The sequence below is a fragment of the Pristiophorus japonicus genome, chromosome 2 (assembly GCF_044704955.1).
Source record: "Pristiophorus japonicus isolate sPriJap1 chromosome 2, sPriJap1.hap1, whole genome shotgun sequence".
In the NCBI taxonomy this organism is placed as follows: domain Eukaryota; kingdom Metazoa; phylum Chordata; class Chondrichthyes; family Pristiophoridae; genus Pristiophorus; species Pristiophorus japonicus.
The window spans coordinates 282,023,916-282,048,187 of NC_091978.1; the positions used below are offsets into that span (position 1 = coordinate 282,023,916).

At 43.4% G+C, this 24,272-nt stretch overlaps 1 protein-coding gene across 5 annotated transcripts in view; it reads left to right on the forward strand.

Moving 5' to 3' along the window:
- The first annotated feature begins 265 nt into the window (after positions 1-265).
- Positions 266-24,272, forward strand: part of sh3d19 (SH3 domain containing 19) — a 213,543-nt gene continuing 189,536 nt past the window's right edge. For all 5 annotated transcript variants that reach the window (XM_070871449.1, XM_070871453.1, XM_070871455.1 and 2 more), the window contains exon 1: positions 266-513. In XM_070871449.1, the coding sequence (XP_070727550.1) occupies positions 393-513 (121 nt within the window). In that variant the 5' untranslated portion in view covers positions 266-392. The remainder of the gene's footprint in view (positions 514-24,272) is intronic.

Consider the following 24,272-nt stretch of genomic DNA (forward strand, 5'->3'; position numbering starts at 1 on the left):
TGGCTGCCGAGTTTCCTGTTGGCACAGGGATATTTCGGAAGTTGGTGAAAGGTAGCGACTTCCTCCCGGTGTAATGTTGAGGTGGGAGTGAGGAGGGCGAGGGCGGGGGCGGGAGTGAGAAGGTAGGAGTGAGGAGGGCGAGGAGCAGTGAGTGCGGGCGGGGGCAGGAGTGAGGAGCAGTGAGTGCGGGCGGGAGGTGGGAGTGTTGAGGTGTGAGAGCGGGAGGTGGGAGTGTTGAGGTGGGTGGGAGGCGGGCGATTGCCGCTGACGGAGGGCTGGGAACGGCCGCTCTGCTGCTGCTGGCGGCGAGTTGTGTTGGACACAATCCCGCTGGCTCGGTGCTGCTCTGATTGGGCTGTGTTGTGACTGCTGTCTACGCTAATATATTCCGTATGATGATGGCGGAAGCCTGGTTTGAGGAGGAAGAGGAGGAGGTGCGAGGGGCGATCGACAGGGACCCCGGCTCCAGACACAGCTCGCTGGCGGGCAGGCGGCCGGGCGCCTCGGCAGCAGGTAAAAAGAGGGCGGGGGTCGATCGTTTCGGGGTCTCGGGTCTCGCACTCTTTAAATCAATGTGGAAGAATAGTTTCACCAGATGTAATCCGGACAGCTGTTGCGTAAATGACGGAGTTTTTTTTTGATGGCTGGTTAAAAGTCCTGTCACTTTTCTTCGAGTGACAATTCCATTGAGGTATCGGGTTAGATTAATGAGAACAGCATTGATTTTTAACTGTCAGAAAACGGACTGGCGTGTTTGTTTTAATACGTGGCACATCAAATCCCTGATCCCTGTAAATTTAGGGCTGTTAGTCCAACAGTTCTTATTTCTGCATGCAGTTTTCCCTGGCGGCTGACTCGCGGGGAAGCTCGGGGCACTGGGAGGTGGCAGTCAGGGACTCCGAGTGTTGGGCAGGGATTACAAGGTAGTAAAAGCAACCCCGAGTCACCGGGCAACTGCACGAAGATCAAACGCGACACTTCAGCAGTTTGTAACTCTCCTTTTGAACCCAGAGTTCAGATTCCCCTCTACACACTCCATGGCAGTTGTGCGTGTCTGCTGGTTTTATGTTCATTCTTTTATGTTTCAGTGTATTGGGTGAGTAGCATTGGGTATTTTTTGTTCAGTTTTAGGCAGTTTAGTGCCCACAGTAAGTTTTCTGCCATTGGTTACGTGATAATAATGGGAGTCGAATTAGCAATTGTGAGAAATTCATTTCAGGTTCATTCAGTGGAGATCTACTGTTAACTCCAGTGAAATAGTACAGTCAGTGTATGTATCTCTCCACTCTCACATTTACCCCATCTTTCCTAAAGATACCCATTACACATTAAAGGGCTGAGTGTAATGTAGCCAAGTTTGCTGATGATACAAAGATGGGTGGGAAAGCAAATTGTGAGGAGGACACAAAAAATCTGCAAAGGGATATAGACAGGCTAAGTGAGTGGGCAAACATTTGGCAGATGGAGTATAATGTGGGAAAATGTGAGATTATCCACTTTGGCAGAATAGTGAAGCAAATTATAATTTAAATGGAGAAAATTGCAAAGTGCTGCAGTACAGAGGGACCTGGGGGTCCTTGTGCATGAAACACAAAAAGTTAGTATGCAGGTACAGCAAGTAATCAGGAAGACAAATGGAATGTTGGCCTTTATTTCAAGGGGGATAGAGTATAAAAGCAGAGATGTCCTGCTACACTATACGGGGTATTGGTGAGGCCACGCCTGGAGTACTGCATACAATTTTGGTCTCTGTACTTGCATTGGAGGTTGTTCAGAGAAGGTTCACTAGGTTGATTCCAGAGATGAGAGGGTTGACTTATGAGGATAGATTGAGTAGGTTGTGCTTATACACATTGGCGTTCAGAAGAATGAGAGGTGATCTTATTGAAACTTATAAGATAATGAGGGGGCTCGACAAGGTGGATGCAGAGAGGATATTTCCATTCATAGGGGCAACTAAAACTAGGGGACATAGTCTTAGAATAAGGGGCCACCCTTATTCCGTTTAAAACGGAAATGAGAAATTTCTTCTGAGGGTTGTAAGTTGATGGAATTCTCTGCCTCAAAAAACTGTGGAGGCTAGGTCATTGAATATATTTAAGGTGGAGAAAGACAGATTTTTGAGTGTTAAGGGAGTAAAGGTTTATGGGGAGCGGGCAGGGAAGTGGAGCTGAGCCTATGATCAGATCAGCCATGATTTTATTGAATGGAGAAGCAGGCTCGAGGGGCCGATTGGCCTACTCCATTCTCCTATTTCTTATGTTATTTACTTCCCTTGGCTAAATTGCTATTCTTAATGTGAAAGTCAGGACAGTGAATGAAAGCAGGTTATTTTACAGGGGGTAGGACATAGTTGAGCATAATCTTGTCCATACATGTACAGTTTTCACTAGGAATTGGTACATAGCTGCCAGCCAACTCAGCACACTTTGAGACCTTGCTGACCTGTGTGTCGGCATTCCAATTCACCTTTATTTCTGAATCCACCAATTTGTCAGAAACTTAGATTTACCTCATTACTTAGTTTACTAATTATATTTGATATTGAATAGAAAACATTAAGAGCTCCTTCGAGGGTCCAAAAGCAACTCCTGAACCCCACCAAATTTGGCTACACCTCACTTGATTTTACCTCACAAAACCTTCCCAGGATTGGAAGTTCAGTACTGTACTACACTGGGAAGTGCATTTACTCATTGACTAATGGAGAAAACTATGACCAGTATACACATAATATAATGCATGTTGAATTTAAATGGGTGGTTTATACCTCTACTGACCTTCACCATGAACAATCTTTTTGTAACTTAATGTTTGGTAATTTTCTCCATCCCAACTCTCCTGATTGTTACTGAAATATGATTCATTGGTCACCTGCATCCCTCTGGTCCCTCTCCCAAGACCACTCTTCAAGTGTGAACCAGTCTGTGTCTACATGTATTTGGTCATAGAGGGCAAAACATCAGAACTCCATCTTCTCAACCAGTATCCACATAGGTACACCTTTCTGATTCTATCCAAAGACCAGATATGGAACGGGAACCTTGGCTGATTTCTTTCCCTTCCTTAATGCAGGAGCACTGGCCAAATGTAGCACTTCAACTGCTGCCCCACCTGAGGTCAGACAGCTTTGCACAGACAGGAAACCAAACTCAAGAGTTCCTGGTCTGTATAGCTCAATACTTTTGCTTTACCTCCAGTTCATCAGGGGAGCTCCTCAAAAAAAACTATCACTATCCTTGGATTTAGGATTACATTTGTGTGTCTTAACACAAAAAGAGAAAAATAAAATCAATATTGCCAGAATTTTATAAACATTTCTCTACTCCAGCTCTTCTAGTTTTAGCATCCAACTAAAATCAATATGTTCGTACCAGATGATGCCATAGCTAGTCTTGCTCCATAATAATCTCACTTATGTCTCTTTAACATCAAAAATGGGTGAAAAATAAGTTGAAAGATGCTACTTTTAAAAAGATCCTGCTTAGTGTGCTGGATTAACAGAATAAACTGGAAGGAAGAGCAGATGACACAAAATCCATCACTTGTGATTATCATAATGTAATTAAACCTGTAGACCCCATGAGTTATATGGCTGCTAACACTTAGGGTTTTTTTTTGCACCATTCAATTTTCCTGATTTTTCTTTTGTTCTAACTCATGCTGGAATACAGCAATGGCCCACAGTCATCATCCTGAGCAAATGTCAACATGCTCGATACTCATGGAGAGCATCAAGGCTGACCTCAATTCTATCCTCACCCAAGTCCATGTTGTCATTTTCCTGGATAGCACGAGCAGAAAGAGGCCAGTTGTAAAACTCAGATTGGCAGAGACTAGGAATCAAACGTAGGATTTTTCTGGTCTTTTTGACTCAGTCATCATCATCATAGGCAGTTCCTCGAAATCGAGGAAGACTTGCATCCACTCCAAAAGTGAGTTCTCAGGTGACTGAACAGCTCAATCCGGGAAGGACAGACAGACAGTCGTTGGAGGAAAGGATGGGTGGGGAGTCTGGTTTGCCGCATGCTCCTTCCGCTGCCTGCGCTTGTTTTCTGCATGCTCTCGGCGACAAGACTCGAGGTGCTCAGCACCGTACCGAATGCTCTTCGTCCAGGGCAGTCTTTGGCCAGGGACTCCCAGGTGTCGGTGGGGATGTTGAATTTTTATCAAGGAAGCTTTGAGGGTGTCCTTGAAACATTTCCTCTGCCCACCTGGGGCTCGCTTGCCATGTAGGAGTTCCGAGTCGAGCTTTGGGAGTCTTGTGTCTGGCATGTGGACAATGTGGTCCGCCCAACGGAGCTGGTTGAGTGTGGCCAATGCTTTGATGCTGGGGGTGTTGGCCTGATTGAGAACATTGACGTTGGTGCATCTGTCCTCCCAGGGGATTTGCGGAGGCATCGTTGGTGGTATTTCTCCAGCGATTTGAGGTGTCTACTGTATATGGTCCACATCTCTGAGCCATACAGGAGCCATTCAGTGCCACACTGCACAATACTTTTACCTACTGAGTTAAAAGGAAGCTTGTGTCTGAGAGATTATTTTGTGTAAATCACTGACCTCTGATGCATACCCTGATACATTTATTTTGTATCAAGAATAAATTATATCTGAATAAATCTTGAGGGCGAAGCTCAAGCAGTTTATATTGTTATTCGCACTCAATTTAGTTCTAAGACAGATCTCAGTTTTGTATTACCGCTCTGAAGGTTTTCCATTGCAGTCTGTTTTCCATAACTGCCACCATTATGGATGACAAGTTTTTCTGTGTACCACATGACAGAAAAGTGAAATATTTAACATTAGTATGGAGGCATGTAACACAAAGTGAGGGTTTTATTTTGAAATAATATATACTGCTTTACAGATATAATACTTCTGTATATTATATAATGTGGAATATATATTTCAGTTGTTTACTCTCAAGATGAAACATGGGTTATATCTGCCACATGATGCCATGTGCTTAAAGTCCTGCATCACTGTCATCTTTAATACCCTTTGTTTGACCAGTATCATTATTGCCTTTGCTTTACTTAGCAGCTAACAGCCAAAAAGTTTATCAGCCCATGACTCACGGGGAATGTTAACGCCCTTCCTCTGCGACTTTTCAAATTCCCCTCTTGAACCAGCTGTTCGTTGCTCTCTCTTGGTAGCTTGTACCTTTTGCAATGTGGACATTATACAGAGTATTACCTCCATTGACTACTACTTCTCTGCCTACACCAGCCTCTCTGAAATGCCCAAGGTCTCCATCCTCCATCTCCATCTTTTACTACTCTCTTGCTGATAACGTAAGCTGATGGGCATCTTTCTTCAACAGCAGCAACTTGCATTTGTATAGCATTTAGAACATTGTGCAGCACCTCAGGACATTTACCAAGGAGCAATGGATGTTGAGAAAAACTAGTTAGGGGAGATGATCAAAAGCATTGTGAAAGAGACAGATTTTGAGGCTTTTGAAGGCAGGAGGAGTTAGCAAGGCAGAGCAGTTTACATCACATAGGATTACATAGGATATACGATACAGAAACAGGCCATTCGAGTTTAAGGAGGAAGTTCCAGAGAAGGACAAAGATGGCTGCGGTGGGAGTAAGGGGAGAGATGCACAATAGGGCCAGAATGTTCCCAATGTTGGGGAAGTCCAGAACCAGGGGACACAGTCTAAGGATAAGGGGGAAGCCATTTAGGACCGAGATGAGGAGGAATTTCTTCACCCAGAGAGTGGTGAACCTGTGGAATTCTCTACCACAGAAAGTTGTTGAGGCCAATTCACTAAATATATTCAAAAAGGAGTTAGATGAAGTCCTTACTACTAGGGGAATCAAGGGGTATGGTGAGAAAGCAGGAATGGGGTACTGAAGTTGCATGTTCAGCCATGAACTCATTGAATGGCGGTGCAGGCTAGAAGGGCCGAATGGCCTACTCCTGCACCTATTTTCTATGTTTCTATGTTTCTAATTGGAAGACTGATGGACAAGGGCTGGAACATATAGCTGGAAGTGGTCACAAAACATCTTTGTGATGCCTAGGGCACCACACCTTAGGAAGGATATATTGACCTTGGAGGGAGTGCAGTGCAGTTTACCAGAATGATACTGGGACTCCAAGGGTTAAATTATGAGGAGAGATTACTAGGGTAAACTAGGGTCCTATACCCTGAAACTTAAAAAGTTAAGGGGTGATTTGATTAAAGTTTTCAAGATTTTAATGGGAACAGATAGGATACATAGAGAGCAACAATTTCTGCTGGTTAGGGAGTCTAGGAATAGGAGGCATAGTCTAAAAATTAGAGCCAGACCTTCCAGGAGTGAAATTAGGAAACACTTCTACACATGGGTGGTCGAAGTTTGGAACTCTCGTCTGCAAATGGCAATTGATGCGAGATCAATTAATTTTAAATTTGATATTGATAGATTTTTGTTAACCAAAGGTATTAAAAGATCTAGGGCAAAGGCAGGTATATGGAATTAGGTTGCAGATCAGCCATGATCTCCTTGAATGGTGGAACAGGCTCGAGGGGCTAAATGGCCTACTCCCATTCCTATGTACCATGGATGGATTTGCAAACAAGATCAAGGATTTTGTATTCAGTGCTATGGAAGCACCTACAAAGGGCAGTTCGTCAACTATACAGCGGATGAGATCCATCATGACTGGGTTACACAGAGGAAAGCAGTTGCTGTCGAAGTTCTATACCAACAGCTGGTGTAACTACTGTTTATTGGGGTATGGTGTGTGCCTATACTGTGGTCAGGAGGATGGTGGCAATACTTGCACAAATTATGGTGAATTGTGTGCTACCATTCTGCTTGAAAGCCTCCTGATACCGTCTGTCCACCTTGGTCTAATGGCTAACTAATGACGATCCTCCTTGGGGGAGTGGAAGTAAGCAGAGTCCATGAGGGCCTATGCCTTCATGCATCTTTTCCTCTGTTCCTGTAGCACAGAGCCACTCCTTGTCCCCGGTCACTATTGGTAGTTGCTTGTTAATTTGCTGCACTTTTGTTTTTTAAAAACTTTCTCAAAATCCTTGACTTCAACTGTCCCTTTAGCCCCAACATATTGTAGCCCTCCCTGTCTTCCCTTTTCCCACCTGGTCAGCTTCCCCGGTTTTCCATTCCTCAATTTAAAGTGTTTTGCAACATTTTCTGCAGATGTGGAGTGCTGTAGAAATGCAAGTTATGGTTGTTGATGTTTTCCTTCCCTTGCTCCCTCTGTAAGAACATTGGAATCTCTCACCAAATACAGTTGCAACGTAAACCTCTTGTGTTCGACCAAGTCCAGACATAAGCAATGTCTTTAAGCTGTAGACATGCAGAAAAATAAATGCAATTACCCCGCTCTTCCTCTGCTAAAGATGTAACCTTCATCGAGCCCTTCGATCGTGACTCTCTACATATTGCGAAGGAAAGCTCAAGATCTTTATAGACCTCTAGTCAGGCACACTATCCTAGATGAATCATTTTGTCCTGATAACAGTTATTCTGAACAAGACCTCCAGAAATGAGGTAGTGCCTACAAATCACCAGGTGTCAATTTGCTTACTATCTAGGCATATAACTAATCATCTTGGCTCTATAGTCCCACTTCCTATCGCTATCTTGGGCCCATTGTATTGCCAAAAAAATGTCCGAATCTCACATCCTGCACTTTCAGCCGAAGCTAAACAGCACAGTCAGCTAAATTGTAGCCTGACACATTATACCCTAAAGCATCTTGGGACTTAACAACTTTAAACATTTCATTATTTCTAGCTACAGTACAAATCCACAAGTAAAGATGAAAGCAAAAACCGTAATTATACAAGAGTAAACCAAATCCTACGATACGACTAGGGGAACTTCCACCTCGTCTATGGAACTGTCGAGCATTGCGTTCCCGTGACAATTTGGTTAAAACTGGAAGTTGCTGTGGGGCCATTATAGGTATAGCACTCGGTGGTAGAATTTATTGGAGCCTAGAGCACATTACTGCACTCATGGCATTTAAAAAAAATTAGATGTTATAATGTCAAAAAAAAAAGCAAATGTCTATCTTTGAGTTTTTAAAGAGAGTAATACAATCTATTGATGTTTTCAAGTTGATCCAGCTTTGCTGTTGTCGCCAATGTGACATGACTTAATTGAACTACATTATAGCTTACCTGTGTTTGCCTATTATTTATGTCATTCTATTGATCTCATTAACCATAATGTTTTAGTGAATTTATCCATTTAGTAGCTGAGCCATTTCGGCTGGAAGATCCCAGGTTTGATCCCTGGTCTGTGCTGAGTTCACTGATCCAGGCAGGAGTAGTAGTGCCTCAATTTATTTAAATGCCCACAGGATAGGCTGAGGGGGGCGGAATCAATCAGAGTCACCATTTGTATCACTATCTACTGACTTCTGCTGGAAATGTGAGTGTTGATGCCAGGTGAGGTTGTGGTGCCACCTGTGATAGAATAGCCTGCTGGCACTGGTACATCAATAATGGCCATGTGGGTGAGGTACCAAATAATGGCCTGTGCCCGTGAAACTGCACTCCAAAAGGGGTCGATGCTTTAAATTGGCCAAGAGAAATCCAGCAAGGAAGAGAGTGAGTGAAATTCAAAACTAATTCTGAATGTCAGCAGAACCCCTCCCTGATTGATTGCATTGCAGCCTTTTTACTAACTATGTATAATAGTTGAAGTAGTATACATTTTAACCTTTGTACTTGGTGACTCACATCCAACCATTTCTCATGAAATAAAGTTTCTTTTCTTTAAACTAGTACTGATACTTGATTTGTAGATACAAACCATCATGTATCGTGTGACAGATAATAGAGTAGTTTGAGGTATTTTGCAAACAGTGGATCACTAAAAAGATAATGATGCAGAAAGACCTCCCCTTACCCACATTTCACTGAATTCCTTACCCCCCTAATGGCTCAGTAGTAAATGCACTGCCTGTTATATTTTTGCTAAGATGGCTTCCTTAGCCAGGGCTATGATGAATGTAGACATAGAGACGGTAAGAAAGCAAATAAGATTCCTGCTCATAATTGTTATTCAGTTATTCCTGTTGGAAAAGTATGCACGTGCATATTGGGTAAGGACAGAATCAGGCTTGGTTGAAATGCTCTTGTGGTCGAATAGCTTGTTGACATTCGATGACCAGGCTCACACATGGAGAATATCCAGATTGAAAATGTTTTCTCCACAGTAGCAATGAAGTGTCCCTCTCTGCCCCTGGTGGGGGAAGGAATGTTTCATTGTGAACAGAGAGATAAAAAGTTATGGGAAACAGTAACATTTTTTGTTGTGGAAGAAATTATAAGCCCAGAATTTATTGGCCTCTCCTCGTGAGTTGGATGTTTTTCCTTACCCTGAAGCACAAATTAATTTAACGCCGCAAATTGCTGAATGTACGAGTTGATAAAGGCACAGTAAGTCAATGGGGCATCTGGGACCTTGGAGAACGACGGAACCAATAGTCTATCTCCTTAACCAATGACATTTAAGGTTAGCGAAAACTACAGAAAATAAATTGGGTGAATTAAAGTCAATTCAGGTTTAGAAATACAAATAAAGTTAGGGAAAGAAAGATTTATTAAAAGAGAGAAAGGGCTCAAGTTTCCCCTGTCATTTGCACTGTTTGGCTCTTGCCATTTCATTTGGTGTTTTTATTTTTTTCAAACTTCCCCCCCCCCCCCCCCACTGTGATCTGCGCTGGCGTAACTGACTTAGTTACGATTTTTCTACAGCAGTTTTGTTTTAATGTCATAGTCTGCCTCATGTCTGCAACGGTTTTTATAATTTTTCCCAGTTTGGCCAAAAATTTTCCTCCAAGGTCAGCGTATCTGGCCACTCCCGAAAAATCTCCTGGTCACTTAAGAAAACCAGCGCACATTGACAAATCGCCGTTGTTTTTAAATAGAAGATTTTGGAGGGAATCAAGAACACTGTCAAAATCATTAATAAAGTTCAACTTTTTTTAACCTGTCAATGCAGTAAATGTAAATTTGTTGGATTTCAGAAGTTTTCTCTTTTTTTTTACTCATTCACACCACCACCAAACGTCTCGAAGCAGGGCTGGAGGGTCATAGCTTTGGCCGGCAGAATCGGCCCTGCGCCCTGACACAGGGGCTCGGGGCTTGGCTGGAAAACAAGCTGTTGAGAGAGAGAGAGAGAGAGAGAGAGAGAGAGAGAGAAGTCAAAAGATTGCAATTAATTAAGGGGGTGGCGGGGGCGGGGGCAGGGGCAGGTGGAGAGAGGAGAGTCACAAGATTGCAATTAGTTAAGCGGTGCGGGCGGGGAGAGAGAGGGGAGAAGTCTCAGACCTTGGGTGTGGTCCATCCATACAGACCTTGGTGAGAGAGACAACTGCAAACCTGTCCTGCCTGCTTTCCTGCCATTTTGAGCTTCTTTCAAAAGTTAAATTTAAGTATGGGGGAAATACCGACAATGCCATACCTTGTGCGAGCCTTCTGCATCATGGTGCTATGTAGGAGACAATTAATTCGATGTCATCGCATCAGGAACATCAGAGCCCATAGGGTGCTGGGTAGGAGGCCTTATCCACCTCGGGGATATCGAGACAGGCATTGGTACTCCACCTGAGTGATACAGACGGTGTCGGTTGTAACAGATCTGTGAGTTGGTCAAAGCAGACCTGCAATCTAGAAGCATCAGGCGGGCTGCTTTGTCAATTGAAGTGAAGGTTACAGCTGCACTTTCATTCTATGCCTCCAATCGTTTCAAGCTACAACTGGGGATGTGTGTGCCATCTCTCAACATGCAACACGTGTCTGCATTCGCTAGGTGACTGCTGCATTGTATGCACAGAGGAATGACTTCATAAAGTTCCCCATGACTGCCCAAGCAATCCATGACAGGGCTGTGGGCTTCTCCAGGATTGCTGACTTCCCAAAGGTACAGGGCTGCATTGATTGTACCCACATCGCCTTGCGAGCACTTTTTTGAAGCATTTTGAGATGTACAGGAACAGAAAAGGCTTCCATTCCATTAATGTGCAGCTCGTGTGTAACGACATGCATCATATCATGTCAGTCAATGCACGATACCTGGCAGTACCCATGATGCGTTCATCCTATGCGACAGCGTTATATCTGCCATGTTTCAGCAGCAGCAGCCAGAAGGGCAGAGCTGACGACTGGGAGGCAAAGGGTACGGCCTCGCCACCTGGCTCATGACGCACCTACGCATAATCCGGACGGAAGCTGACCGTGAATACAACATGTCGCACATTGCGACATGCAGCATCATAGAGAGGACCATTGGCATCTTGAAACAGCGTTTCCGATGCCTGGACCATTCCGGAGGCTACTTGCTGTACTCCCCTGAGACTGTCGGTTAGTTCACTGTTGTGTGCTGCATAACTTAGCCATCATGAGGCAGCAGCAGCTGGTAGTGGAAGACCCACCTGCAGTGAGAGTGGCTGATGATGATGATGTGGAAGATACAGATGACGAGCAGGAGGAGGACGATGAGGAAGCTATGCAAGTACCTGAGGCTGAAGCACGACAGTGGAGGAGGGCGGGCCATAGTGCCCCTTTAACCATTGCTCGAGCCATGCGGCAGCAGCTCATCCATGAACGCTTTACTGATCAGCGACAACTATTCCACATGGACCATGTTTACTGTTTGGAGCTGTTCTGTAATGTTGTGTTGTGTTAATGGAACATGATTCAGTTTTCATGTAAAATATATTTTATTCAAAAGTTTAACAAACAGTTCTTTTGTACTTAACTTTAATAAAATTATTCTTGGATCAAACTTCCCTTGAAGATCACTCTTTAAGATCACTTACAAACTTTTAAACTTGTAAATTTACATAACTTACAAAAAACGTTTCTCAACAACCTGCAACATTCCATCCCTCGTTGAGCAAAACCATCTGAACTACTTGCAACATTCCCTCCCTCATGGTCAGTGACGTGGTTTGCACTACCTCTAACATTCCCTCCCTCATGGCCACTATTCCCTCACTGATGGTCCCGGCTATCTTTCTCATTTCCCGTGTCATTGCTGTTGTTTCTCCCGACAGTCCCACTGCCTCGTCACTCACCCCACTGATGGCGTCCAGGTCAATGGGTAAGGTCAATGCTCTCTGCACTCAGTGACATTATCTGAAACACATCTGTTAGATCCTGCACCTCAAGAGAGCGTGGTCGAGCTCTCCTTCCCCTTCTGCCCACTGGTGTGGCTCACACCCCAACACTGGGACCCGCAGCCTGGGATGGTGGGCCTCTGGGTGTGGCAACCTCGGAAGGTGAGGCCCTGGGTGTGCCCCGCTGCACCCCACCACTGGGACCCGCAACCTCGGAAGGTGTCAAACCATGGAACGTCCCACCAGTACTCAAACCACTAGTCACGGAAGGGGCTGTCACCTCGATGAGCGGCACCTCCTCCAAAGTCAGTACAACAGTGGGAGCTTCATCCAGCTCCATTCCCTCCCCCTCGTCCCCATAGTTGGATTGGAAGATGTTCTCTTCAGGCTCGTCCGCGTCTGAATCTTCTTCATCGTCAGGATTGGCCACAAGTTCTGCAAAATATAACAGAACACTCAAATGGTTAGCAGTAGAGGAGGGGGCAGGGTGGGTGGCATGAGTAGGCTCACACATCACAGGCCAGGCAGCAGGCTGACTTGAAGGATCACGAGGAATTTGCAGGACTTATCTTCTCCCTCGAGTGTGGGCCCAACTTGTGCAGTGGTGATTGCTTTTCTCCAGGCAGGACCCATCAAAGCAGCGACCCTCTCTTCCAAGGGTGTCACTGGCTCCAGATTTTCCGGGCCTTCTCCTGTTCAAGTTCTTTCCCTTTTTTTATGTGCCACCTTCCTCTGCAAAGATGAAAACCTAACTTTTTAAAAGAGGGTGTCTTTCTGCTGGGTGGGATATACAGATGGTCACATTTACAATTGGAATTCCATTGAATAAATGAAAATGTTACTTACACTAACTACTTTATCAAGGCCCTGCCACTTCTTGTTACACTGACCTCCAGATCTCATGGCAGTCACCATTGCACAGTAATCTTCTGTAACTCGGTTCCAGCGTTTCTTCATTGGGTGGAACGTTTGTGACCTCTGCTGGTGTCCAGCTCCTGCCATCTGTTCTCAATCACAGTAACTAGTGCCTCCACTTCTTCCAGTGAGAAATTCTTGGTCCTTGCACCGCGTTGAATCTTGTACTGCTGCAGCTGCGATTTTTCCAATGCTCTCGCAATGCACTCAACGTTCTCACACACACAGCTGGCTCTTTAAAAATGGCCGATTGCCAACTCGGAGCTGCACTGTGCATGCGCATCCTTTGCAACGATGTCAGAAACGTAACTTTTTTCCCCCCGTGCATGCGAGGAAGGTGCGGCATTGTTTTTCGGCGCAGACAGCAGGCTCCACCCCCCGAGGCGACTGGACACGTCGCGCAACGCCAAATTCGAATTATAGATCGGGGAAACTTTGGCAAATTATTTCTGGCCTAGAAAAACTGGCGTAGCTCTGGCAATACACCAGAAAACGGGCTTGGAGAAAATTGAGCCCAAAGAGACAGAAAAGACGAGCAAGAAAAAAAAATTAAATTTAACAAATCTCTAGGAACAATTTGCTCCCTGGAGGAGTGAGACTCTACAGTTTAAAGTGTCCCCTTTCTGGGCCTGAGGTTGAATACCATTGCAGGAACATAAATCACGTTATTAAAAGGCTCCTTGCTTCGTTAAACACCAGCCTTAGCTTTATGTGGCAAGTTTGATTCGTATTTACTGCGCAAATGCGGCAATTTCTTGACACTCACGGGGAGGGGTATTGATGGCGAGATCCTTTTTGCGAGGTTAACAGCGGAGCAGCGTAAATCACCCAATAATTTGTGGCAATTAGGAACTCGACACACACCTCTTCCTTGCCACAAATTGCTGGATTTTTTTACACACTAACTATGATGTGCACCTTCAGCTCGCTTTTATTTTGCCAGCAAATCTGGCCCATTGTGTGGCACAACATTTCAAAGCTCTGCTTGCCTTTCAGATATCCAGGATTATGAGGAGGGAAAATGTTTGGATGAGTATGGGTAGGAACTTACTCCTATATGAATCATGACTTTTTACAACAACTTGTATTTATATAGCGCCTTTAACATAGTGAAACGTCCCAAGGTGCTTCACAGGAGTATTATACGCTAAAAACTTTGACACCAAACCGCATAAGTAGAAGTTAGCGCAGTTGAGAGGTATGTTTTGAGGAGTGCCTTGAAGGAGGAAAGAGAGGTTTAGGCAGGGAGTTCCAGAGCTTGGGGCCTAGGCAACAGAAGGCACGGCCGCCAATAGTTGAGTGATTATAATCTGGGATGCTCAGGAGGGCAGAATTAGAGGAGTGCAGACATCTCTGGGGGTGGGGAACGGAGAGGAGTTTTAACTTGTATTGTTTGAAGTGCCGACACCATAAAAGTATGGGAAAGGCCTGGGTACAAAATTATCTCTTGTATTTCAAGTGTTTTCTTTGAATTTAACTGTAAATAAAGAGTTGAAATGCGTTTGGTATAATTAACAACTAGGAAAGATTTAATAGTTTTATTATTGGAGGTGGAAGGACTGAGACTTTCTGATTGCCTGAATGGCCTTTCCTCAATCGTCCCATTGTAAGTTTTTGTGGGTCGTTTAATTCAGTAATAACTCTTGGGTTAAAAGTAGTTACTTTCAGCCTTTTCTTTAGATCATTCTTTATTTCTGTAATATTTCACTATCTGAAATAAACACTGATCAGACCCAGCACATAACATGATAAGAACGTGAAAGGTTTGTTCAGTCTAACAGATTAGAAGAATGAAGTGATTTTCTAGTAAATTTTTATGGATAATTGAAGCCAAGAGTGACTGAAGTGATAAATTCTCCTTTCAATAACGATATTCAAAATGCAGCAATAGAAGGGATGACAGAGTTATCAAAATACAAACAGCAGTATTTGTCCATAGAATGGCTGGCAAACTACCACCAAGATGTTACAATACCCACTATACCTTGGATCATATTAACTCTTAACCTGCAGAGCAGATATACTCCTTATGATCCATGTGAAGAATTAATGTTTAGAGTAGTATTTTCAGACATTGTTCAGTGCTTGACTATCCAATAAACCCCATGACAACCTTATATCTGTAATAGTTCATTTAAATAAAGGGTCCCATAGTTGCTCAGTGAGTTGCTATGTTATAGCGACTAGGAAGATCTCAAGTCCAATCACTGGTCTGTGCTGAGATAACTGATTGTGGGAATATCAGTGGAATGGAAGCTACAACTGGCCACAGCATCCCTGATGTTGATGGACCTGTTGTGTTTTCCCAGCATTTTCTGCTTTTATTTCTGTATTTAATGCTTCAGTTCTTCTTCCTATTTCTCCTATTTACATTCAGTATAAGCTTGGAAAATCCTAATTGTGTTGTAATTGTTTCACTTTTGAATTTTGAACCTCATCAAGGGCTCTACTAAAACAATCCCTGTCATTTGGTTAAACAGAAACACTGAACCTGTATGAAGATTGTTCTGCACTTTGGCAGACTGACCGTCTCCACTACACTGAAAAGTGCTGAGTGGAAAGATTGTTTACAGCGGGTGTTTCTGTTTGGGAAGTCATGAATTCCTGATTGTAGCAATTCCGGTCAACAGAGCCCTGTTTTTTTTAAAAAAGGATGACACTGCATTTCCTTGCGTTGGATGTTCTCATCAAAGTGTCCTATGGTAAATGTACTTGGAATGGATTTATAAGTTCCTGCTGTTGATCCAGTCAGAAGATTGGAATGAAGGTATTTGTGCCTGAAACCACATCAGGCATGAAACTATGTGGGGCATGAATTTAGCCAATGCAAAAGCTTCCTAAGGAAATGCTGACCTTTATTGTGGATTAGCCTGTTTACACCACACCAGCATGAAGAGTGTTTCTGCTCACAGTGCGTGCAGGCAGTAGGGGGTTAATGATCAAGCTGATGGCCTGTACCACAGACTAGATCAGAACCAGCTGCGCTGATGTTTACTTCAGTGAGGCCCCCCCCCCCCCCCCATCCTTTACACTGCTACTATATTACACAATAGTAAATTGCTCAGTTTTGTTTTTTGTTTTTCCTCTTACTCTCCTGAAAGTGCTAGCTCACCCCGGACTACTGCTTTACGACTAACAGCAGCCCTCCATTACCTCCTATGTGTGAGCCTCAGTGGGCAGTATTGGCAGCCAGCTCAGATGGAGGCCATCACAGCGAAGTTCATTCCTGTTCTCTCTCAATTTCCACGCATGTTCCAGCAGGAGTTATTGGATAATGATCATGTGCGAGAACCTTGGAATTAAGGCTTCACTGGAGTAAACTCGATAATGGTCTAGTTTACGGGTACAGAGATTCATTTGAATGATTACCCAACTGGTGACTCTGCTGAGCTCAGCTACATTAACACAAACTGGAAATTGAGCTTACAACTTTCTGGTCTTTTCTGCCTAGCGGTACATCGGATGATGCCTTTACTTAGTAACTCTTTTGTAGGGTGGGGGTCTGGGGGGGTGGGCTGGTGGGACTCAACAATAGCTAACTCATTGGAAGATCATGTCTGGTAACTTGAGGGCCAGGACCAGAAAAGTAAAAATCTGATTTTAAAAATCCAACTAGACCACTAACCTCCTTCAGGCTAGGGAGCCTGCCACTCTACCAAGGCTGATTCCAGTGCCACAAGATATGGTTGACTCTTAATTACCTTTGAAGTGGCTTAGCAAGCCAATCAGTTGTATACAATTGCCTACGTTAAAAAAAGAAAAAATTGGACGGACCTATCAGCAATGACCTGGGTATTGTATCTGGGCAAGATTTGAGCACTCTCAGCCAAGCCAACCTTAGAACTGGTGCCCATGTTGGGAGCACTTTCCCACATACAAATCAAACAACAGCCTGACATTGTTGTGCTTAATCATATCTATCAAACAACATCCCAGACTTGTCTATCACCAGTCTGGGTATGTTCTATGCCACCGACAGGGTGGGAGTGGCCCTGGGACTCTGTACACCATGACATCCCATGCCTTCTGGTGAAGGAAATCTCCTACTGATCACCACCTGCTGCCCCCCTCCCCACAACTGATGATTACGTACTCCTCCATGTGAGCATCATTTTGAGGAAGTTCTGAGGGAAGCCAGGGCACAGAGTGTAATCTGGACAGGAGACTCCAATGTTCACCATCAAGTATAGCCTGTTAGTACCACCATTTGGCAGCTTTTTTCTTTTCCCCTCTCTCCAACTCTGTGGTAGCAGTGGTGCTGTAGCTCTTGCTCTCCTCCTCCCTCTCAAGTTGTTAATCCAGCAGGCCTATTCCTCCTCTCCTGGCCACCACTTGGCAAGTTGGCTGAGTGCTGAAGGACACCGCTGCCAGACTAGGCCTTCATCAGGTTGTTCCCACACACATCTGTTCACAGTCAGAGTCATAAAGGCTACTTTGTTTAGGGAAATAAATGCTCCCTTATATTGCATTGTAAACCTGACATGTAAAGGAGTACAGTAGCTAGTTACCTAAAGTTGTGCCCACTGTTAGAAGGAATTGAATGCATTAGCTCTGGCTAACCCAAGGACCTCAATTTTTTTGTCATATAATACTATTCTGCTTGGTCGAAGCAGCCGTAGAGGATTAGATGTTCAGATAGGAAGCTGGGATCTTTTACACCACCTGATCAGGCAGTTGGAGAATCAGTTTAATGTCTCAGCCAAAAGACGGCACCTTCAGCAGTGCGGCATTCCCTCAGTACTGCACTGCAGAATAAATACAGTGATGGGGCAAATCAGTCTTAAAAAGTAAGCTGGGGGAGGGTGGCGGAATAGTAAAGAAATTAAGGATAATGAATAAGAAAATAAAGGAAAAATGAGCACTGAGGAATATGAAAGGGCAAGAGTTGCAATATTTATTAGAAAAGCTTTAGACATAAGTCCAGGAGCTCAAAGCACCAACCAAAATGGAGGGACATGTAACTTGTTGGTGGAAACATGGCTTCAGTTGGTAGTCGAGACTGGGAACTAAATATCTACAACTAAGATTTTCAGTAAAGCAAGAAGGAAAATTGGGAATAGCGTTACCATACTAATTAATAGTCAGTATTGCAGGCACAAAAGAAACATTATTAATGATGTATGTAGGGGTTTGTTAACCTATTGGAAATACATTCTAAACCTTCAAATTGTGGGTGACGCTTGTAGGCAATTTAAAGTTTTATTATAGTAGCAGATGTAATAATGGGGACCATGAACTATACTAAGGCATCCTATGGTTCTAGGATAAAGTAAAAACGTGTGCACAAAATGGGGGAGGGTTTCTCAAATGAATCCAGGACTGTTTCCTTAATCAGTATGCTACATGTCCAACAAAGAAGGATGCAGTGCTGGATCTGATTCTGGATAATGATCCAGGACAAGTAAGCAACCTGAAGGAAGGAAATTGTGGCCATGACATAATTAAGTTCACATTGAAAATAGATAAAGGAGAAAAAAGGATTCAAGATAAAAAGTGTAGGACTAGAAATGAGCAAATTTCAGTGGATGAAAGGGGAATTAGCCCACATTAACAGATTCTTAACAACAGAGTGGAAGAAGAGATCTAGGGGTGAAGTTGCATAGAGCTTTAAAGGTGGGAGTATAGATAGAAAAGGCTATTATAGGGCAGTTGAGATTTATATATTGGTACATTATCAAAGCAAGGAAGTAATGGCAAATTTGTACACAAAATTGGTTGTTAGATCACAGTTGGTGTGGTGTGCAGTTCTAGGCATCCTATTAAATGAAGGATATTAGAGCTATGGAAAGGGTACAGTGAAGATTCACTAAAGTGATATGAAAAATGAAGAAGTGCTTTAAAAATGAACTTTTTAGCTGGAACAGGGAATGTTAAATGGTATCTAAGAGGTTTTCAAGATTATGAAAGGTTTTGAGAGGGTAAGTAGTGAAACATTGTTTCCACTGGTTGGTGAATAGGCATAGGCTTGGGGTTAGCATTAGAAAAATGGAGGGGAAAGTGCAAATTATTTTCCACGCAAAGGGTAATTAGGATGTAAAATGCTATTTTGCAAAGGATCAGTGAGAGACAGACTGAAATAATATTTTAAAAGGATTGGAAATGTATGTGAAAAGGAAGAATATAAAAGGATATGGGGAAAGGGCATTTGAGATGTTGGCTCCAGGTGACGAGCTAGCAGCATCAAAGGAATAGTGACCAAAAAGCATCCTTTTGTACTGTAATTTCTATGGATCTAACTATCTACTCATTGGTTGTTAGATTGTGTTACAGAAAATTAAATAATAGTTGTGACATTCGTGTGGTTCAGAAGTAGATTCATTTTCTATCAACAGTAATGCTCTTCTGAGCCAGAACAGGATGGACTTTAAGAATTTGTCAAAAACAGCATGAGGGAGTCTGATCAGGAAGATAAAGATCTACCAATGAGCCACAATTAGGATGACTGATCTTCCTCGAAAGGATATGAATCAACATGCTTTTCAGTAGATTATCGCACCTAGAGGAAGCATCAGTTTGTTATTAATTTATGAAAGCCTGACTGATTTTTTTTTACCAGTTGGTTCACTGTCTGGTATGAAGTACATTTATTTCTATTTAATTTAAAGGAGTGGCAGCCTAGTGGTACAGCATGTTGGTGTGGAATGAGATCATGGAGATACCACCTCCAAGTGATAATTGCACTCCCTCAACCCTGGTGAGTTGTTGGATCTAGTGTTAGTGTAGAACTAAAATAATTTGTTAATGGGAAGGCGAATAGGGAAAATCAAATGGCGTTTCTATTCAAGTAACACTTATGCACTCATTATTGGCTAGTAAGTCACAGAGTGAAATTTGTGCAATTTATGTGGTTATTGCTGATCTTTTCGGCCATAGTCCAAGATGAGTATGCCAGAATCCTACCAAGGGATGAATGCAATGAAATGCATATGGAGTCTGATCCGGTTTGATGGTTTAGTGGATAAATGTACCACTTGATGTGTACAGGTAAGCAAAGTCCCAAGTCTAATCCCTATCCTGTGTGGCTAAATTCTGAGAGGGTTCAGTTAGCCAATCTCAGCAGCGGCATTAAAGTTGATGTTAGCTTCCACAGGCTGGGAAAGGGAAAATTGTAAAGGATTCTAAAGATAGAAAGACTTGCATTTGTATAGCACCTTTCATGACTACAGGACATCTTAAAGCACTTTACAGCCAATGAAGTACATTTGAAGTGTAGACACTGTTGTAATGTAGGAAACGCGGCACTTAATTGTTATCCAGTCATCCTTGCTGAAATTCTGCATGTGTGCAGACAATGGTCAGACTTGGATATTATGGCCGGAATGTCAGAATACCCTTTGAGTTTACACTGTTGAGTTTACATAAGAATAGCCACTTAGAAGAGGCACCAAAGGGTCACTTCTACCAAAAGAGATATGCCCCAGCATGGCACAACCCATAAGCAGTAATTGGAAAATATTTTGAGGGAATGTTGCAGGAGGAAAGAATGAAGTAACACTCGGCCTTTTGGCTAAGATCATGCGTAACTGACCTGACAGGGGAGTAACCACCATAACCCCAAGGTGGTTCTCCCTGGATCAGGAAGGTATATGCTTGCTTTTTTGGAAATAGGAGGTGGGTGGGGTGGCTTGACCCATCCACCTCCACGGAGGTGTGTGGGGGGCCTGACCCATCCACCTCCATGGCACGAACCTGGTATTGCAGTACTTCCAGGAACGGTGCAGTGGCTCTAGGCCTTTTGGCTAAGAGCATTGGCGCAGAGTGATCCTTGAATGGGCCCAAGGTGACCTCTGGCGTTTGTGATTTGACAAAGAATTGGAACGATTGGCTACGAATTTAAAAAAAAAAACATTTAGTACTGAGTTCCTATTATAGGGAATTCTTCAAATAGAAGCAGTTCTGTTCATCTTGACTTTCATTCACATTGTGGAGCAGACTGCACAAATCAAATCTGTGCGTGGAATTGTTTGAAAGTCATATTCGCTACTTTAATTTCTGGCAGGCATCCTTTCCCCAATGGTGAATGTTGCTGCACTAGCTCTTCTGCCTCTGAAATTACAGGAGATGGTTGCGGGTGGGGGGAGAGAAAACACCACACCACAATCCTCTACAACGATGTCACTAGAACTGAGAGGTTATAAATATCAGGAAAGACTGAATAGGCTGGGACTCCTTTCTCTAGAAAAAAGAAGGCTGAGGGGTGACTCGATAGAGGTCTTTAAATTTTGAAGGGGTTTGATGGGGTAGAAGCAGAGAAGACCATTCCACTTGTGGGGGGGAGCCCAAAACTAGAGGTAATAAATATAAAGTAGTCACTAATAAATCCAATAAGGAATTCAGGAGAAACTTCTTTGCTCAGAGAGTGGTTAGAATGTGGAACTTGCTACCACATGGAGTAGTTGAGGCAAATAGCATAGTTGCATTTAAAGGGAAACTAGATAAGTAAATGAGGGAGATGGAATAGAAGGATATGTTGATGGGGTTCGATGATGTAGAGTGGGAGGAGGCTCGTGTGGAGCATAGGCACCAGCGCCGACCTGTTGGGCCAAAGGGCCAGTTTCTGTGCTGTAAATTCTTTGTAATACTGACAGAAGCAATGGATTCACTTTGCAGTTCTGCTGGTGGTAGAAGTGCTATTGGGTAAATGTGGCATAAAAGCAGAGGATTAACACATCTGGTGAGACATTGAGCAGTGGTTCATGTTTGATTACAAGATTAAGCATGATTTTTTGTTCACAGCATCTAATATGTGCACCTCAAACAGCTAATACCCAAAACTAACTTTCATTTCAACTCATTTGGCAACACTTGGGTAATGCTCAACTTAATAAATATTAAAGTTGCTACAATTGCCATGTGTGTGCATGATGTAACCATGAGAAACTGTTAGGAAAATGGGATTGATTATTTAATAACTTATTGTTACCGTGCAATGAAAAGGGCTGAAGGACTTGTGAATGATTAAGAGCAGTAGCTTGCACAGCACTGTGGAGTGATGGAACATAGGTTTGATTCCCCACTCTGCTGTGCTCCCAGTCTCAGCCATGAACAGAAAGTGAGAGGGGCCATTGTTGTTGGGCATATTTCACGCGTATACTACAGAGTGCTTCATGATCTTCAGTGGGGGCGGAGACATGAAAATAGGATGTCTACCTATACTTTTGGCTGCATGGACAAGGGATTTATATCCTTCCCTTTCAAGTAAAGAATCATAACATCAGAGCTTGAGCACATAGCCGAGACTATATTTCAGTGCAGTGCTGTGGAAGAGCTGCATTATTGGAGGTGCTGTCATTCGGATGAGACGTTAAACTGAAGCCCCATCTGCCTTTTCAGAGGGATGCAAAAGATTTCATGGCTTCGTTTAAAGAAGAGCAGGGAGTCCTCCCATTGTCTCTTACAACAAACGAGATTTGTATGTGAGATCTTGCTGTGGTTAAATTTACTGTTGTGTTTGCCTATATTACAACAGTGGCTACACTTCAAAAAGTGTAGGCTGTGAAGCACTTTGGGACATTCTGAGGATGTTGGTAAGGTGCTATACGAATGCAAATTCTGTTGCATTCTGCCTTCATGCACTTTATCACTCATTCGAGTCGGGCGGTGCTTTCCTAATAGCTGAGGTAAAGTCACCGTCTGAGTCATATAGAACAGAGAGGACCAGATTCAGTCCTCATTCTGTACTGTTATCTGTTGTTTGCCAGGCTGTGATACGGATGCTACAATTGGCCACAGTGCTCTGGGTTAGGGAAAGAAAATGTCAGTCAGAGATTTTGCCCAATGTCACTATCTATTGAGCCCTGCTGGAGGTGCATGTGTGGTTGCCAAGTGAGGTTGGGTTTGGATGTGGTAACCTCCACAGTTGAATAGTCTGCTAAAACTCACAGTCCAGGCTCGGCCATGTAGAATGTCCCTTTGAGTGAGGTACTGGAGGGAAACTGGCACCGTTGTACGAGACCCCACTAACAACAACTTGCATTTAGATAGAACCTTTAATGTAGAAAAATGTCCCAAGACGCTTCAGAGATGTAATCAGACAAAAATAGATGCTGAGCAAAAGACATAATCGGGGGTTTACCAAAAGCTGGTCAGAGGTACGTTTTAAGGAGGGCCTTAAAAGAGAATGTGAAGGTGGAGGTATTTAGGGAGAATTAGAGTCTGGGCTCTACTTTTACGGGAGACAGTGGCTTAAAATGTGGAGGTAAGGGAGTGATCAGATCAAATGGTGCAGATGTATTATGGCGAATGGAAGGCCAAAGGCTAGGCAGTTAGCAACTTGAAAGTACAGTAACTTGGGAGAGTTTTTTTTCCCTCAAGGACAGATAAGAAGGATCTGGGGTTGGAAGATGGTAGCAGGATGTGAGAGGAAAGAGATACAAGGAAGTAGTCGGAAATTGCTTTGTGATCGAGTAAAGAGGCCTCATGAGATGGCAAGGTCGAAGGGGCAGTTGTGAATATGGATATAAGCATTTATATGGAGGGAGAGGTTTAGGGAGGACAGAAGGGTAAGAAAATCAGGGGAGAGAGAGATGGGGATTGAAATCACTGAGGATGAGGAGTCGTTCAGTGCAGAACGGAGGGAGGATAACTCTGGGAGAATCTCAATAGGAATTGGAGTGTCGTAGAGAATGAGGATTTTAAAGGAGAGGCGAGAGGGTGGAACAGGGTGAGGTCCTTGAAGGAGGAGATGGTCCCAGAAGAGTGGTGGGGAGACCAAGGCGAAATTTGATGATGAGGGCTACACCATCAAATGTTGGAGTCCATTATTAAAGAAGCAGTAGCAAGGCATTTGGAAAAGCAAAATTTGGTCAGGCAGAGTCAGCATGGATTTATGAAGGGGAAGTCATGTTTGACAAATTTGCTAGAATTCTTTGAAGATGTAACGAACAGGGTGGATAAAGGGGAACCAGTGGAAGTGGTGTATTTGGACTTCCAGAAGGCATTTGACAAGATGTCACACAAAAGGTTACTGCACAAGATAAAAGTTCACGGGGTTGGGGGTAATATATTAGCTTGGATAGAGGATTGGCTAAAGAAAAGAAAACAGAGTCGGGATAAATGGTTCATTCTTGGGTTGGCAATCAGTAACTAGTGGGGTGCCACAAGGATCAGTGCTGGGACCCCAACTATTTACAATCTATATTAACGACTAGGAAGAAAGGACTGAGTGTAACATAGCCAAGTTTGCTGACGATACAAAGATGGGAGGAAAAGCAATGTGTGAGGAGGACACAAAAAATCAGCAAAAGGACATAGACAGGCTA